General features: G+C 41.0%; 1 protein-coding gene across 1 annotated transcript in view; it reads right to left on the bottom strand.

Moving 5' to 3' along the window:
* Positions 1-17,731, bottom strand: part of MUC13 (mucin 13, cell surface associated) — a gene marked incomplete at its 5' end in the record, with an annotated part of 25,107 nt that extends 7,376 nt beyond the window's left edge. The window contains 6 exons of the mRNA XM_019650915.1: positions 763-885; positions 5,164-5,327; positions 8,333-8,388; positions 11,655-11,761; positions 13,475-13,588; positions 17,572-17,731. Coding sequence (XP_019506460.1) covers positions 763-885; positions 5,164-5,327; positions 8,333-8,388; positions 11,655-11,761; positions 13,475-13,588; positions 17,572-17,731 — 724 coding nt within the window. The remainder of the gene's footprint in view (positions 1-762; positions 886-5,163; positions 5,328-8,332; positions 8,389-11,654; positions 11,762-13,474; positions 13,589-17,571) is intronic.
* Positions 17,732-17,742: the final 11 nt, after the last annotated feature.

Raw genomic sequence — 17,742 nt, 5'->3', positions numbered from 1 at the left:
GTTTACTATTTGGAAGTGCTGAAAAGGCTGCATGAAAAAGTTAGACGACCTGAACTCTTCACCAATTCATGGCTCTTGCATCACGACAATGCACCAGCTCACACGGCACTGTCTGTGAGGGAGTTTTTAGCCAGTTTTTAGCCAGGGAGTTTTTAGTAAACAAACAAACAACTGTATTGGAATACCCTCCCTACTCACCTGATCTGACCCCCAATGACTTCTTTCTTTACCCAAAGATAAAGGAAATACTGAAAGGAATACATTTTGATGACATTCAGGACATCAAGGGTAATACAACAACAGCCCTGGTGGCCATTCCAGAAAAAGTTTCAAAATTGCTTTGAAGGGTGGACTAGACACTGGCATCGGTGCATAGCTTCCCAAGGGGAGTACTTCAAAGGTGACCGTAGTGATATTTGACAATGAGGTATGTAGCACTTTTTCTAGGATGAGTTTGCAAACTTAATTGTCCGACCTTGCATATCACAGAATACAATTTTTTTCACAATTCTTTTTCCAGGTAAAACGAGGTGCTCATTGGCTGTACACACGACATGCCCCCCAGTGAAGCTGCACATGGGCTGCCTTACTAGTTCACAGCCAAGACCACACTTCAGGTCCATATGTCTAAAGTCAAAATTCATATACCTCAGACTCTGAAATGCATATGGACACTTGAGCAGTAAAGTTTGTATTTTGCAAAGGTGAAAGGAGAGAGAGTAGGAGTGTTGAAGAACATTTAGAAGCAGGTGGAATACTTACCAAGACACACAGGGGTCTGTGGGTTTGGTCTTTCCAGCCCGTTCTTGCATTGACATAGGAAACCATTGGTACAGTTATCTTGCATATCGTTTACACAACCATAAAAGTCACACCGATTTTGCTCTGAGGGCCACAAATAATTCAAAAGTGTAATCAGCAAGACAATATGGATAAAGCAATTTGTGAAAGCACCCCATTCTATTATTGTTATAATTGCCTTTTAATAAGTTTTGGGATTTAACATAATGAAAATCTGGGATTCTGAAATCCAACTCCCCAATCTTCTCTTCCATGATGATTTCCTTACATTATTCAATTCAAATTAATTCAGTGCAATGTAGTGCAATTATGTTCAAGTCCAATATCTATTTTGCTCCTAATGTTGTGCTGGGTTCCACAAGGGACATAGTAGCTACATAACTTTTGGGTCCCGTCTTTGTAGAGTTCTACATCTGAACCCATAGAGAGTTGTTTCAGGCAACTCATAATCCAGACTTTAAGTTCAATGGGAATTCAGGAACTCGAGTAGTTAAAGGTAACATCATGGAGGAGCTAGAACTTGGGCTATCTTGAAAGACAGGGAAGATTTGAACAGTCAAAGGAGAAGCAAAATCTTTCTAAGTAGAGTAAACAAGGCATGAAAAGAAGCAAAAAATTCTTGTCAGGAAGAAGTGGAGTTGTATGTATTTGGGTGGGGGAAAGGCAGTGTGGTGAAGCGGAAGAAAGTAGAAAATTCTTGGCTCAGGTATTTATTGGATATGGGCTCTCTCTGTTTGATCATTTGATTTTTGATGGGCCCAAGTCCCTTCCATCTATAAAACAGGGCTAATGATTCTTGTTTCACATGACTGTTGTGAGAATTGAATGAGCTAATGTAAATGCAAGTGCCTACTACAGGAGCCTCAACAAATGATCATTCTTTTGTTCATTCACAGGTATAGCAGGGTTTAAATGCCAGGCTAAGCACATTGACTTTTATCCTATAAGCCTGAGAATCCATTGGTAGATTTTGAGCAGAAGCATGGCATCAGAAAGCAATCTTTTAAGATGTTAGTCTAGAATGGATAAAGAAGATGTGGTATATTTATACGATGGAATATTACTTAGCTATAAAAAGAATGAAAGCTTGCCATTTGTGACACTATGGATAGGCCTAGAGGGTATTATGCTAAGTGAAATAAATCAGACAGAGAAAGACAAATACCATATAATTTCGTGTATATGTGGAATAACAAAATAAATGAACAAACAAAACAGAAACAAACTCATAAACACAGAGAACAAATTGATGATTACCAGATGGGAGCGGGATTGGGTGAAAAAAGGACTGGGTGAAAAAGGTGAGAGGAATTAAGAAGTACAAATTGCCAGTTATAAAAACAGTCATGGGAATGTAAAGTACAGCACAAGAAATATAGTCAATAATATTGTAATAACTATGTATGGCATCAGGTGGGTACTAGACTTATCAGGGTGATCATTTCATAAGTTATATAAATGTCTAGTCACTATGTTGTACACCTGAAACTAATATAATATTACATGTCAACTGTAATTGAAAAATAAATTTTAAAAAGAATGGTAATCTAGTTAGGTTGGAAGGCATTAGGAACAAAAAGATGAATCTAAGACTAGACGAGAGGGAGAGAGAATAGGAGAAGGTAGAACAATTATGTGGCTACTCTCTCCTAAACACCCCAGACTTATAACAAACTTTCCTTCATCACCTACCATTTAAAAATGCCTCCTGTTAAAAGTCTAGAGAAAGAGAGTCTACAACTTTTGACACAGAAGAAAGAATCTGTCTTTGCAGCAAAAGCAGGTAAGCAGGAAAAGGTGTTTCTCTCTAAAAGTTCTGAGCCTCTCCCTTCATTTGCTGGGCAGTTCGTGCTCTTGTGGACACCTCTAGCTGGTACCATTTGGTAACTTATTAATGTATTTAAGAGCGCATGCCTGGTCTCAGAGTAGAGCGATGTTGAGAGAAGTTGTCAGATATTGAGAAGAGCAATTCTCAGCGCTGAGACCAAATGGCTTCAAGTATGCCGGGCTTATAGCCAAGGCAATTACTAAGGAGAGCCTAAATGAGAGAATTGCATAGGGGACTGCAACTTTGTCTTGAAGAATGCACTAGTTATCTTCAGCGGGCAACCACTCGGAGTGGTCAGTCTCCATGCTCATGTGGACCCTCAATTTCCTCACACTTGCTAGAAGTCCCATCTAGCCAAAGAGCAGTGTGTGATAAGGTTTGTCTTGCCTTGCTGACAATTTCATCTTCCAGGGAGTACAGGTTCTGCCTGCATGAATTGCTACTCTGCACCAAATTCTGACCCAAAGAGAAACTGATTGGCAAGTAGAAGTGATGGGTCCCTTGGAAGATAAGGACTAAGTGATAGCCAGAGAGAGGAGTATGACTTTGATGGAGTATATATGGAAATGTTCAGAAAGGAAAAGGTGTAATTATGTGGCATGAGACTCTGGAAATAGTTCAAGAATATCAGAAGCTCTGAAAATGTAATTCTAACTGTGCAGCTGCTAAATAAGCAATGAAAAAAAAGTGGGGGAGAGGGTCAGGTAATTTAAGAAACTGGCATGGTTTGTAGGGAAAGCTGTCAGGTGAAAGGCATATACAAAATATGGAAAGAAAGTCCCAAAACCAATGACAGAATATTGAAAATGTGACAAAGTCTAGAGCACCAAATGAGCTCAGGGTTGCTACAAACAAAACTCAAAATCACAACAACAAAAATCCAACAACAAAGAGCAAAGAGTTAAAATGGAAAAGTGGGCAAACAAATGGATGTGTGTGTGTGTGTGTGTGTGTGTGTGTGTGTGTGTGTGTGTTTCCATGCTATAGGGGCTCATGAAAAGGCCAGGCCTGGTCCGTGTAATGTTGATGGATAACATGAGAAAGACAGAACGGCTCCACACCTATTTTTCTCCAGTCCTTTCTGTCAGGAAATAATACTTAGATAGAAAAGAGTTGAATGGCCATGGCTAACGTGACTGCAGCCCAAGGAAAGGGAAGAGTACAGGGGAGTCCCCATCTTTTCTGATAGAATTTTAAGTGTTTTATCATACAGCATTTACATTCCAGGTCCTGCGGGAATAGTGAGAATCTTTGTGTATTCTTGAAGAAAGAGAAAAGGTGCTGAAGAACCATAAATGAACAGGATTTGTTTATATTTTCAGAAAGAGATATAAGTTTTGCACACTAGGCCAATGAGGTTACAATCATTAAAAAGCAAAAATTTAAGAGACTAAAGAAGGAGTCTTAGAAGGATCAAAAAAAAAGGAAAAAAGAATGAGGGAGGGAGGAAGGGGATGACGAGAATGGTGGGTGGAGTCCCGGGGAAAAGAGGACTTCAGAAAGGGAGGGGTACCAGTGTCAGATGCTACAGAAAAGTCAGGTCAATTGTGCCTTAACAGGGGCATTTGGGTTTGGCAACCAGGACTGAGAACCAGTTGCACAAAGCTTCCACCAGAGCTGGCCCTAGCAGGTATCTCTGAGATGAGGAACTTCCGATGAATGCCGTAATGGGTTGATTATAGTAATAGTGTCCATTTATTCATGCCTTCCTGTATCCATGCCCTTTGGCAGTGCCTGCCACACTGTGCTTGGTCATGTGAATTGTTTTGGCCATCAGGACAGTTGTAAATATGACATAAGCAGAGACTTGAGAAATACCTATGCTTTGAAACTTACCCTCTTGCTGCTCTTGAAACCCTTTAGGACTAGCCCACTGGAGAATGAGAGACCATATGGAGCAGAGACAAACCAATCAGCTGAACCATCTTAGATCAGTCAGTCCCCAGCTGACCTACCCAGCAGCTAACAGCAATTGCTTAAGTGAGCCCAGCAGAGATCAGCCAAGCCCAGCCTAGATCAGCAGAACTGCCCAGCTGAGCCCAGCCCAGATTCTGATCCATGGAATGATGGCATTGCAATAAATAAGTGGTTGTTGTTTTAGACTGCTAAGTTTTGGGGTGGTTTGTAACAGCAAAAATGAATTGTTATAACTATGCCATGGAAGTGTGTGTTGGCCTAACGGGGAAGCAGGATAGGTAAAACTTCCTCTAATTGTTTGGGCTATAGCTTGGTATAAAGCCCTCTTGTTTCACCTTGCTTCACCTTTCCTTGTCCAGAGACTATTTGTCCAAGACTGCCTTCCAAAAAGAGAACCAACCTGTCAGTTTGATGACTTGGGAGATCGTTGGAAGAAGAGTAGAAGCCAAGTGAGAGAAGAAAGGGAGGAAGAATGGACTGGTTAAAAGGAAACTTGGAGACATCAGTCGATTCAGTCACCCAGTTCTTCTTTCCCCCTTCTCACATACAATGGAAAAGTTTAGAAAAAGGTAGGTAAGTCTTTAGGTAAACTTTGAATAAAATTATTTACTACTTACCAACATATCCTGTAATGACAGAAGAGCTGCTGTTAATTGCTTTTTCAATTGCACGAGATACAGTCATCTCATTTTCTGCAGTGTTTTCTGCAAAAAGGTTTACTACTGTTACACTGACATCCTTGCCATCAGCACGCATTTCAGATCTTGCTGAAGGAGGTATTCTAAAAACGAAATGAACCCATCATTTGGTGAATTGAACACAAGCATCAACAAATTGGTCTTTAAACCTGCCAGACTCCCAAGTCGCCCAGTTCTAGCTCTGGCCCACAGTCCTATATCCACAATTGGGGCCCCAATATGGAGGCCTGGGGCTTCAATAAGACAGCAATTGATAGGCCTGGAGATCTCGATTCAATGTGTGTTCAGAGGAAATCTAAGGCTAAAACAATATCCCGTTGGAGGATACTCAGAAAAATTGTGAACAATCATTTTTAGGATCATGGAGCCTGGGACTAACCAGAAGTAGAACAAGTAATATCCAAAATAGTAAGTTGTCATTTTCTGTAGAAAATCAAGAATCAGCCTCTTGCTGAGCTGTTAAAAACTTAAGAGAGACAGAGAGGCATGTGTTTCTCCCTGCGCACAGAGAAAACAGTTATCAAACACAGAGTCGGGGTCATTCTCAGAAAAGGCCAAGGGAGTCAGCAGGCAAAGTGGGTATGTGACTGGGCCTGGGTACACATGACCCAGAGGAGAACCGACACAGGGAGAGATGGGGCTGTGGGAAATATGAGCATAGAATACCAAATCATATCACCAAATAGTGAGTGTCTGCTATGAACAAGACCTTGTAAGAATCTCTCTCTCTAATCAGCACTACAGTTTGCAGCCCTGAGAACAGTTGGGCCGAGTTCCAATTCTATTGTTGCCCAAAACAAATCAAGTGATACAACCACTGAGAGAGAAACAAAAGGACTTTTAAAAATTCCCTCCCTATTTGATTGGTGGCTGTGTGTTTTTAAGACTCAGGATATATTTTTCCTGTCCAGTTTTTTTATTTTTTGTCTACTCCATTTTGATGTCTGACTACATACAGAAGCTTGAAAACATAGCCAGCCTACTTAGGAAATGTTTACAGCCATGTTGGTTTTTCAGAACAACCAAGATAATCCAAAACCTTAACCAAATTCTGTTTTTAGGAACCATCACCTCAAAAGAGAGTCCCAAAAAACAAAATGGCTTCAGCATTCTCATTTTTAAATTGTCTCCCATGATTCATTCATGATAGGATTCAGAGGTGGCAAGGAAGGTAGAGGGCAGTGAGAAAGGGGTTCTTGATACAAGTTATTCTTTATCAGCTACAAAGTGACCAGAACCATGGTGTAATTTTGCAGTGAGGCTAGGAAAGAAATGCCATCCATATTAATTCATTCAAAGAATCTACTAACTTACACTCCAATTTAGAAGGCAAAACATTATACTCATGAATTAAGGGAGCCACTGTGTACTTAAGTGACACAAAAAGGTACAGTATAAATGGCTAGAGCACTAAACTTGGAGTTAAGAGACCTGAGATATAGACCCAAGATCGCCACCATCTTTTGTGGCCCAAGACCAGTCACAGCTTCTCTGAGCCTGAGTTTCCACCTCTGTCCAAAGAGAGATTTGAGAGTTCGAGAAATTCTGAGTATCCTTCCAACTTCAACATTTGTACAGTTGATAAAGATCGTGGGGATTCAAAGGAGAAAGCATTAGACTGGAGCCTAAGAAATGTCTTCTAGGTGAGACAAAGGTCCGTTCGCCTTGCCATGGCCCCCATGGGGGATCTAGTTTCTTGCCAGGATACTGAGCTCACAGGTGAAAGGTTGTCTCCAAACACCCCTGGCTCCTTTAAGTAACTCTGTAAGAATGAAAGAAGCGCTGCGGTGTCAGAGACGACCTTGTGGAAACAGCTCTCCCTCACACTTGTAGGGTCCCATGTTCTGGAAGGCAAACAAGATGGGAACTGGCACATGTTGAAATCATCTATGTGCCAGGCACTGTGTGCAGGGGATCTTTCAAATGTTATCGCATTTATACCTTCCAAGGTTCCAGGAAAGTTGACCAGATTATCCCAGATATACAGATGAGGTAACAAAAGTTCAGAGAGGTTAAAACTCCTGCCCATTCATGCAGGAGGGAGTGCCAAACCCAGGTACAGATTTGGCTGAAGCCATCACTCCTCACTGTTCCTGTTTCATGCAGTCGTGCTCAATGCATGAGCCCCCTGTCGCCCCCTAACCCAAAGTGAATGTCCGGAAACAATGCCTAGCCCTCCAGCAACTGTCTACTGTGAACCGCAGCTTCAGAGCCTCGGGGTTGGGGCCCAGCCTCTCTGCCTGCTGCCTGCCCCTCACTTTGTGGGACCTGTGCCTCCCTTTAATCTGCCTGCTGGTCACCTGGCTGCCAATCACACTTGCTTCTCATGAACCACCAATCTCAAAACTCACCTACAGGAGACCTTCTCTGAATTTATAGGTATAAATATTTATTGTATCTTATTCCACAAAGAATTTAACTAAGCTTATAAAGATAGATGCAATAACAAAACCCATAAAATATGAATACACCAGGGTTGCCTTTTCTGCACAGCTTCCTTCATCTTAAAGCACTCTTTCCTCAGACTGCAGCAGTTGGCCGAAATGGAATCACTGACTTCTTGAGAATCTTTTGCCTCTTTGGTCCCTAAATGGCACTCAGCCCTGGTCATTGCATATTGATATACTCAATAAATGCTTGTTCTTACTGCAGATAGAACTTGCTACTGGCCCTTCAATAGCCCGGTGTGAGACTTGGGTGTTCTTATCTCCCTCACTGCCCCAAGATGAGGGAAGAGATGGCCATGAGCCACTTATTCCCCTCTTGGCCCCCTGAAATGTACATTCCAGGGACCGACCATGTGTGTTTTGAAGCCAAGGAATCAAACCAAACAAACTGATCCAGGGGATGCACTGGACCATGTGTGCAGATTATTGAATAGCTAATCACAGACAACGTCTTGCCATCCCCAGACTACACTCTGTCCATCCAGGCCAAGGTATGTGTGACATCAGACTGATACCTCTTCTTGGCCTGTGACTTCCCACTGGAGGGCCTTTGTGATGCACAGGAGACTCAAGAGAAGACCAGAAATTAGGCAAATGCACACCTGCCTCCAAAGTACCCCATCAGTACATAGCAAACTTACCTTACATTATGGATTACAGTTTGTCCATAATCCAAATTGACAAATACATCTTGAAACTGTGGGGGAGAAGAACAGATTTAATAACAACTACAAAGAGGGGGGAAACGTGACACTGTGCCTAGGTTTTAACATAAATACATTTCTAAACTGTATATAAATATACATAGTTCATCACAGCAAGTTATTTATTTTTGACATGCTCTCTAATAATACCTTTCAGTAATTTTTGCTGTAAAACAGTAAGATTTTGATATACGTCAGCATTATCCAAGAAAAAGGTGGAAACCTCAAATACTTAGCCAAATTAATGATCATATTCTTAAAACTTGAGGTGACTAACATATTAAGTTTGTCTTTTCAAAGTATGATAAAGCTCCACATTTTTGTTAGACTTCTCTATGTGCATGTTTCATGCATGCATCAATTTACCCAAGGAACATTTATTTCTTTCATTGCCTACCTTGCTCAAGGAATTATGCCAGGGTACTAAGAGATTTAAAAAATGGGCAGACCCAGCCCTGTGATCAAATAGGGGACTACAGCATGAGATCGAGACAGGTAAGTGCCATAGGGTGATAGGATCTACCAGGGCAGTTCAAAGAACGTCTCTTCCATAATTTGCATAATTTTTCTTTGAACCTTACTTTGCTCACTGGAAAGCTTGAGATAGCAGTAATTTCTACCATGGAGGGCTATAATGTGTATAAAATGAGATGGAATATATGATACACAGCTTTGTGTGCTGGAAGGGGCTCCAGAGCAGATGGATCTTATTAGGCTTTAGTTGTGTTCTAAGAGCAGGGACAACTCTAGATAGGTGTAGAGAAGTAGCCAGAGATAAAGCTGGGACTTCTGGCAGGGGTGAGGTGGAGGTGGGCTGAAGGTCCCTGTTAGAACATAAGTTCTTTGATACCAAGAATAGGATTTGTGTTTTTCTTTCTTATGACACAACCTCCTCCACTCCCACCCTACAGCCCTCAGCATAGGGCAACCCCCAGGAAAACATCAATAAACGTGGTTTGACTGATGAATGAATGAATTTTAAATGTGAAAGACATGACCTTGGACATGTCTTCCCCTCATTGGGCACCAGTCTCCATATTTATTGTATGAGTGTTGAACTGGGTTGGTGCAACCTTTTTACAATCCATGATTTTTTTTGTTATTTTTCTCCCCCTGGGGACCCCACATTTTAAAAGACCATGGCAACCAATGTCACATAAAAAGATGTTAAATAATTTCTCTTTTATTCTAGCCAAATTCAAATAAATTTAATGCTCTTGTTAGTCTGGGTAGCCTTATATCCAGAATATGTCCAAATTCCTTTTAATTCTTTTAAATATTAGGAATAGCTGGTGTTTCTGTAAACCATCAGGTCACTGGGAATCAATTTAGAAACAAGTTCCCTGGACAACCTCCAAGGTCCCTTCAGCTCCCCTAATGACCACTGCCCATTTAATTGTCTTAATTTCAAAGAAGAGATTGTGAAATTAGCATCTGGCATAGAAGAAAGTGTTTCCTTTTTTTTTTTTCCTCTCTCTTCTGGGTCACCATTGAGAATGTTGGGATATCCAACATTTCTAAGTCTGAAAAGTTATAAGTAAGGCTGGGCAAGAAGGTAGGTGTTATCCGAGCAGGCCTGCCCGGCCTCCACTGCGCAGCAGAGCCAGGTGGTGAGGAGGTGAAGCAGCTCTGTGGTCAGGCGGATCCGGGTTGAAATCCAACCTCCTCCCTCATCAGCTAGGTGGCCTTCAGTCAGTTACTCCACTTTCTTGACCTCCGACTGCCTCATCCACAAAACAGGCACCCTAGTATTATCTTCCCCATGGGGCTATTTGGAGAATTAGAAACATTACACATAAAATGTCAGGCACAGCATGCAAAAAGGGAACTCCAAATCCCTCTGCGGACTATCCATTTGGATCTAGCTGTGTAGAAAATGGACCCTGGGAGAGTTCTCAAGGCCTGAACTGGGACTGCTCCAGCTACAAAGTCTGCTAAGAGGACCTTGAAGGAAACGAACAGTCTCTATTTTCCTATCTCTAGGAGTTGCAAGGGAGTTCTGGCATATCCCTTTTGGATAAACAGTCTCTTAGAAATTATAAGGATGCTCTATCCCCTCCCTGGTCCCCCTGGGACCATCAAGGCCTGACTGAGATCAAGTCTCTAAAAGGGTCTCTGAAGACCCTTTTAGCTGGTGGGGGCTTTGGGACACTCAGACCCAAAGCAAATTTGGGAAAAGTAGTGGCCACGGTGGCCAGTGCTCAGGAAAGCCATACGAGACAACAAAGGGGCTCCCTGGAAATAGGAACATATTGAGGTTGCCTTCTTCAATGTACTGATTATTTATCATCGAAGCTGGCAAATAGGAACACAGATCCAGGATAAGAGAAGACGTCATGGCCAGCTGGCCCATCGTGCACAGGTGGTATGACAAAGGGGCCAGGACAAGTCCTGGGAAACGGCAGCCATGTTGTTTATCCCAGCAGTGCCAGGCACCAGCTGTTCCATCATCGGCACTAGTTCTGTCAGTACAATCTGTAAAATCATTTGGATGATCATTTTTTACATTTTACCAATTCCAATAACAAAACTCTTTTGTAATGATATAATTCTGAGTTAAAAGACATTATCATAGAATAAGACTTTAGGTTTTAAAGTCTTATTAAACTTTGAGAAGCATTGGCTGGGTGCCCTCCACAAGTCCTTCCATGTCAATCATCTGTGGTTTTAGAATGGAGATCTCGTGCTGACCCACTCACACACAATAATCAAAATGAAATGAAGTTGTTCATTTTGACAGTTTTGACAATAGGGGAAGAAAAGTAACAGATGTCAATTCAGATGGAATTCCTCTTCCAGACCTTAAGAAAGAAGTCATACTAGTACAGAAATATATGCAAGTTGGAATGTCAAAAGAAAAAAAAATCTTTAAAATTTTTTCTCTTTAGTTCTGTGGAAATAATTTATTTTAGAACATCATTATATTTACCTGTCCGTTTAAAAATATTATGGTAGCTTATATAACAACGAGTATGGCGTGGCTGGGGGAAGCTTCTTAAGGACCTCTGCTGAGACCGGCGTCACTTAGAGGTGCAGGAGCCAGGGATCCCAGGGGAGGGGCTTGGGCCACCGGGCAGTAGTGGCACCCAGGGCTCTCAGGACAGCTGCTGTTTGCCAACCAGTAAGGGTGTATTTCACTACTTGAACAGCTGGAACAGCTATACCAGCATGGACCACCTGAATTTCCAGCCCTATGCTCTGCAACTTGGTGTTAGAATGAAGAACGCTTGTACATAAAGGAAGGTTGGAAGATACTTACAAATCCAATAACTTTTGTATGTAGTTCTTCATAGGCTTTAGACATTGTATTTTTCAAGTCAGTTGTGTCTGTTACGGTTACTGTAATTATTCCAGGGAATGTCTTTCCTGAAATTCAAGCAGAATCTTTCTGTAATGTTTCAATGGAAAGAGGGTCCTTTTCATTTTGTTTAAAACATACATTTTAAAAATTCTAAACAATATAGGATGATACTACAGGGAGCCTGGAAATATGAAAAATGTTATCCAAAATCCTACCCAACCTAACACCACCATTTTTATTTTGGTATAAGGGATCCCCCACTTTTCAAAAGCTTGCTTTATGCCACTTCACTTTTACAAAAGACCTACATTACTACCTGTTTTTGCTAATTAAAAGACACCTGAAGAGAGTTTTTGGTTTTATGAAAAAAGGTGAAAATTGAAAACAGCATTCAGCGTTTGTTTTGCAGCGAGCTGTTATCGAGGCAGCACACCCTGAGCAGTGAGAGTGGTCCCGCCAGCTCCTTTCCCAGGAACCACACCCAGCGTCTCGGCATTAAGCCACCATAGCTTTGAATTCTGCTTGTGAGCACCTGTGCCTTATCTAGATTTATTTTGTGCATCTGTTAGCACGATGTGTCCTAAGGTAATTGCTGCTTCACGTTATACCATTTCAGCTTACAAAACGTTTCAGCTTACAAAAGGTTTCACAGGAATGGTCTATTTTCAGTTAGTGGGGGAAACTTGTATGTCTCCCAGCTCCTTTTTTCCTATGCCAAGTTTATATCATTATAATTCCAAGTTTATATATGAATCTTCTTTACTTATTATTACATAATAAGTATTTTCCCAAGCCATTACCTATCATGGTTTGGGATAGTCTTCATAACTATCATTTTTAAAAGCTGCATAATATTCTATGACATATATATATATTTCCTTCATTGATGTAGTCCTTTTTTTGCTTTTAGCACTTTTAATTATTTAAAAGGTGGGGGGGGGGAGGCTGCAATGAACATCTTCATGCCTAAGCATTTCTATATTGGGGGCCATTTACTTAGAGTGGATCCCCAGAAATGAGATTATTAGTGCTAAAAATAAGAACACCATTTTGGCTTTTGAAATATCTCTAATCCCTGTGGACAATAATATACATTTGTTTCCTATACAATTGATCTACTCTGGCAAGTGGGGATATTTCTCATTCATGAAACAGATAATAATTTATAACACAGGAAACAGACTTGGACCTTGATAGCACCCAACTGATCTAACCAAAAAAGTAGTATGTCAAGTTTATGGCAATTTACTCCAAAAGTCCATTTCTAGAGCTGAGAGGCTCTTAAGTTTTTAAAAATGGGGTTTGTTGTTATGGAGCAAGCAAATCTTATGACAGAACTGAACCAAGGTTAGAAGCCCAGGCTCCCAGACTTGTCTAACCATGTGGTCTTAGGCATATCCCCTTATTCTACGTCATTGTCCCTATGTAATAGCACTGCTTTGTATTTGTGCAGTCTTTGTACTTTTCCAGGACCTTCGACGTCTATCATTCTCATTTTGTCCTTGTGGCATCGTTCCCTTTAACAGATAAAGTGAAGGGACACATCCACTCCCATTCCTTCAGGACTAGCTTACATATCTGACTTGGCCAATTTCCTATCACATTTGGCTCCACTGAGACAAAGGCAAAAGCCATTTTTCTCTTTTGCTGGCCTTTGTTACCTCCAAATTTTCCTCTACCTCTAGTATTCTGGAAGCTCTTTTTGCCATTATTTTAAGTTTTCAATTCCACTTTAGGTATTAGATGCAGCTCTGCATGGCTCATCCTTTGTAACTCACCTTTATTGCATTTGGAAGAATTATAGTAATATCCATCTATACACAGGCAAATATGTGTCTTATTCAGGTCAACACACGAAGAGCCATCGCTACAGGAATATTTTTGGCAAGGACCTGAGGTAGAGCAGAAAAAGATGAAAACAGAACAACAAATAACACCCAGAAACATAACTTTTACATTTTCACGCCTCCCTCCTGGGGCACTTTCTATTCCTTGGTTGTATTATTCCAGGGCACATGCTTAGAAGAGCTAGAAACAAGTACATATTTTCTTGTGTATCTAGGGAGTTTGTTGCTGAAATTCTGGAACCAAGTGCTTGTCAACAGTAAAGGTCAGAGGTTGGTGGGGAAGAGTCTGCTCAGAGCAGTCTTCTAATTTCAAGGAGTCAGGAACCTTTGGATCCTAAGGAGCCTCCGGAACCTTGATGTCTGATCCTCTAACACTAGATAGAGCTCCCCAGAACCATTTTAGAGAAAGCAGCACATGTTTAGGAAGGTATAAATAACTGTCTTATAGGGAGGAACAGGCAAGAAACTCCAAAAAGAAACTAGAGGTTATATTCTAGTTAGCATATGTGGTATACAGATTCATGAAGAAAAGAAAGAGATGTTAAAGGGAGAGTGTAGATTAATTCAGTGAAAATTCTAAGAGGAATTGAGGAAAGGACACTCTACTCTGGCTTTCTGAGTGAACAACTTGAATAAATGGTGAGAATAATATTGCAATTGTTCCCACACCACTGGGCAGGATGCCCAGCCCAGGTGGGGTGCAGTATCTGTCCTATCTCTAGAGACCTGATGGGATCCAGGGAGGAAAGTTAGGTCAGTGGCCAAAGGGTGATGTTGGCTGGCCATTTTCTTCATCTCTGACAAATGAAATGATTCTGAGCTTTGATTTCTGAATAAATTAAATGTCTGACAACCTTCAGAGCTGTCTGAATGCTTATGAACCTATAGATAGAAATAGATTAAAAAATACATATAAGGTACAATGTATATAACATGCTCTCTTTTGTGATTAAAAAAGGGGGGAATATACACAAATACACAAATATGTATGTTTATATTATCTCTGGAGGGAGATGCAAGAAACTGGCCACAGTACTGGCCCCTGGGGAAGGAAACTGGCAGTCTGGGTCTTAGGGATTTAGGATGGGAGGAAGATTTAGTTTTTACTGCATATACTTTTCCTCTGTTTAAGCTTCTTTTTCCATAACTATGGACCTGATTTAGTTTTATTTAAAAATATAAAATAAAATAGTGCTGATGAGAATACGGAGCCACATAGCTGGTGGGAATGGAAAATGGCAGCCATTTTGGAAGACAGTTTGGGGATTTCTTATAAAGTAAACACATCCTTACCATAGGATCTAGCAATCACACTCCTTGGTATTTACCCAAAGGAGTTGAAAATTTACGTCCATTCAAAAACCTACACGCAAATATTTGTAACAGCTTCATTTATAATTGCCAAAACTTGAAAGCAACTAAGATGTCCTTTAGTAGGTGAATGGATAAACAAACTGTGTTACACGAATGACAGAACATTATTCAGTGCTTTTCAGCACTGAATCATAATCGGGCCACGAAAAGATATGAAGGTAACTTAAATGCATATTGCTAAGTGAAAGAAGCCAATGTGAGGAGGCTACATATTGTGTGATTCCAACTACATGACATTCTGGAAAAGGCAAAACTCTGAGACAGTAAAATAATCAGTCATCGCCAGGGATTGGGGCAAGACAAGGATGAACAGGTGGGGCACAGAAGATTTTTAGGGCAGTGGAAATATTCTATGTGATACTATAATGATAGATACATGAATACCATTTTCCAAAACTCATAGAATGTACCGACACCCCCAGTAAACCCTGATGTAAACTGTGGACTATGCGTGATTATGATGTGTCATCACTTGTAACAAATGTACCCTTGGATGAGAGATGTTGGTAATGACTGAGGCTATGCATATGTAACTTCGGGGGTATATGAGAAACCCCTGTACCTTCCTCTCGATTTTGCTGTGGATCTCAAACTGCACTAAAAAAATAAAGTCTACTTTAAAATATTATTTTAAACAGCTAAAAAAATGCTTCATGGGACCAAAGGGAGGCATTGTGCAGTAACTCATAAACAACAGTAAGGGTCACCCCTCTGACAAAGTGTGAGCCAATATGCTAAGTGAAGTAAATGGCGCTTTTTTAAAAAGCCTCAGTCACATTGCAAAGATGATATAGGAAATCGTAGGGAAGAAACAGTGCAGCTCCAGTTTGGATCCACCAGACAAATAACTCCTGGAATGCTTCCTCTCTGGCAATAAAGGACAGACAACTTGTTCTTTGTGTCAGGAATAAAGTCAGGGGATGTTTCAGCTGGAAGGTTTGGGTGGCTATTTGGTTCAGTTACACCTTAATACAGATGAGTAAGCTGAAAGCCAGAACAAGGTGGCTTGCCCCATCCCCCACAGTTAGTGAGAGAGCCAGAACAGAGTGTCTGGGGAAGCAGGAATGAGTTAGAGAGCTCACTTCAGCAGCACATATACTAAAAAACTGGAATGATACAGAGAAGATAGCATGGCCCCTGCGCAAGGATGACACACAAATTCGTGAAGCATTCCATATTTTTTGGAGTTAAGGGAATTGTAATAGATATGTATGATATTGGGGGAGGGGAGTGGGGCAGTGGATTGGGGGAGGGCGGTTCTCACCTCGAGGGGTAAAAAGTATAACTATTGCACTGTGTTGTACAGCTGAAACTAATTCTAAAAAATGTGCATTTCACAATAAAAAATAATAATTAAAATAATAACAATAATAAAGAAATAAAAATACCTTATGAAGAAAAAGAAAAAAAGAAATGAGTTAGAAAGCTCTCTTCCCTGATTCCAGGAGGGCTGATTATGTAGTTGTGTCCTGCTTGACCTAGCCTTCAGAGTGGCCCCTCCCAACATGAAAAGCTAGGACCCAGGTCTTAGATACAGGCTCTGGCTCTATTTGCTTAACTATCCACTTTTTAGATCTATCAAAGAACATTGAGGAAGCCACAAGACATAAGTGTAGGGAGACATCAACTTGCTCTTTGACCTTGGGCATGTTGCTGGGCTTGCTGGGCCTCCATGCCCCTATGTGAGAATGACAGGGTTTATCTAGACCCTTCAAGCCTAGGTTTGAGGATTCTTTTAGACCAGGAATTGGCAAACTATGACTCATGAGCCAAATCTGGTCAATATTCTGTTTTTATAAATTCAGTTTTATGAGTACACAGCTAGGTTCATTCATTTATATATTGACTATGACTGCTTTTATGTTAAAATGGCAGAGTGGAGTAGTTGTAAGAGAGACTCTATAGTGGCCCACAAAACCTAACATGTTTACTAGTTTGCCTTTATTGATAAGTTTGTTGACCCCTATTCTAGACCAAGCTTTGAGAAATGAGTCAAATGGTTTGTTTCAACAACTTTGGCTTGAGGTCAACTGTCATCTCTTAGTATCCCCAGAATATTTGTCATTTAGACAATGGCCCAGGTCATGTCTAGGACTGTTTGAGCACTGCTGTTGTTTGGCTTTTTATCTCTCAGGCTCAAATTCCAAAAATTGGCTCCAACTCCAAATTGTGACCAGCCACCATCAAAACGTGTCCTATTTTTCAATCACACCTGGTAAGGAGCCAGGATAAAACTTACTCCTTCCTTAGGTAAAGGAGCTAGACCAGTGGGGCTAAACAGTTGGTGCTTATTTGGACCTGGTCTTCACAGACAAGCTGAAACTATTTCCAAAAAACCTCCTAGGGAGAGAACAGGTGGAGAAGTAGCTTTCATAAAGTCCAAGTTCACAAAATATTTCACATCTGGCAAGTAGCTTGAGGTAGGATGGGCAGGAAGGAAAGGGGAACAGAATGGAACTCTGGGTAATTTTTTAGGGTCTCTGCCATCACCATTAGCCTTTGTGACTCAGATTTTTTAATTACAAGGGTTCATATCCAAGGAAAACTTGAGTTTCTTTATACCCACTTCCTTACCCCAGCAGAATATTTTTGCCTACTGTCCTCCACAATGCTATGACTCCTCAGTGAGGCACCTTTGAGGGAGTCACTCTTACCTTTGCTCTCAGGAGTTGGGCTGCTGGTCTTTGATGAAGTGACATGGTTAGAAGTCACTGAAGAAACATCGGTAGTAGGTGTGGCAGCGATGGGAGTTGTCGAGGGAGTAGGTGTGGTAGGGGTGACAGGACTTGCAGTTGTAGTAGCTGTCGAGGGAGTAGGTGTGGTAG

Source organism: Hipposideros armiger, unplaced genomic scaffold (assembly GCF_001890085.2).
Source record: "Hipposideros armiger isolate ML-2016 unplaced genomic scaffold, ASM189008v1 scaffold_8, whole genome shotgun sequence".
Classification (NCBI taxonomy): domain Eukaryota; kingdom Metazoa; phylum Chordata; class Mammalia; order Chiroptera; family Hipposideridae; genus Hipposideros; species Hipposideros armiger.
The sequence above is the reverse complement of the archived record's forward strand: the minus strand, read 5'-3'. Positions and strand labels throughout refer to the sequence as shown.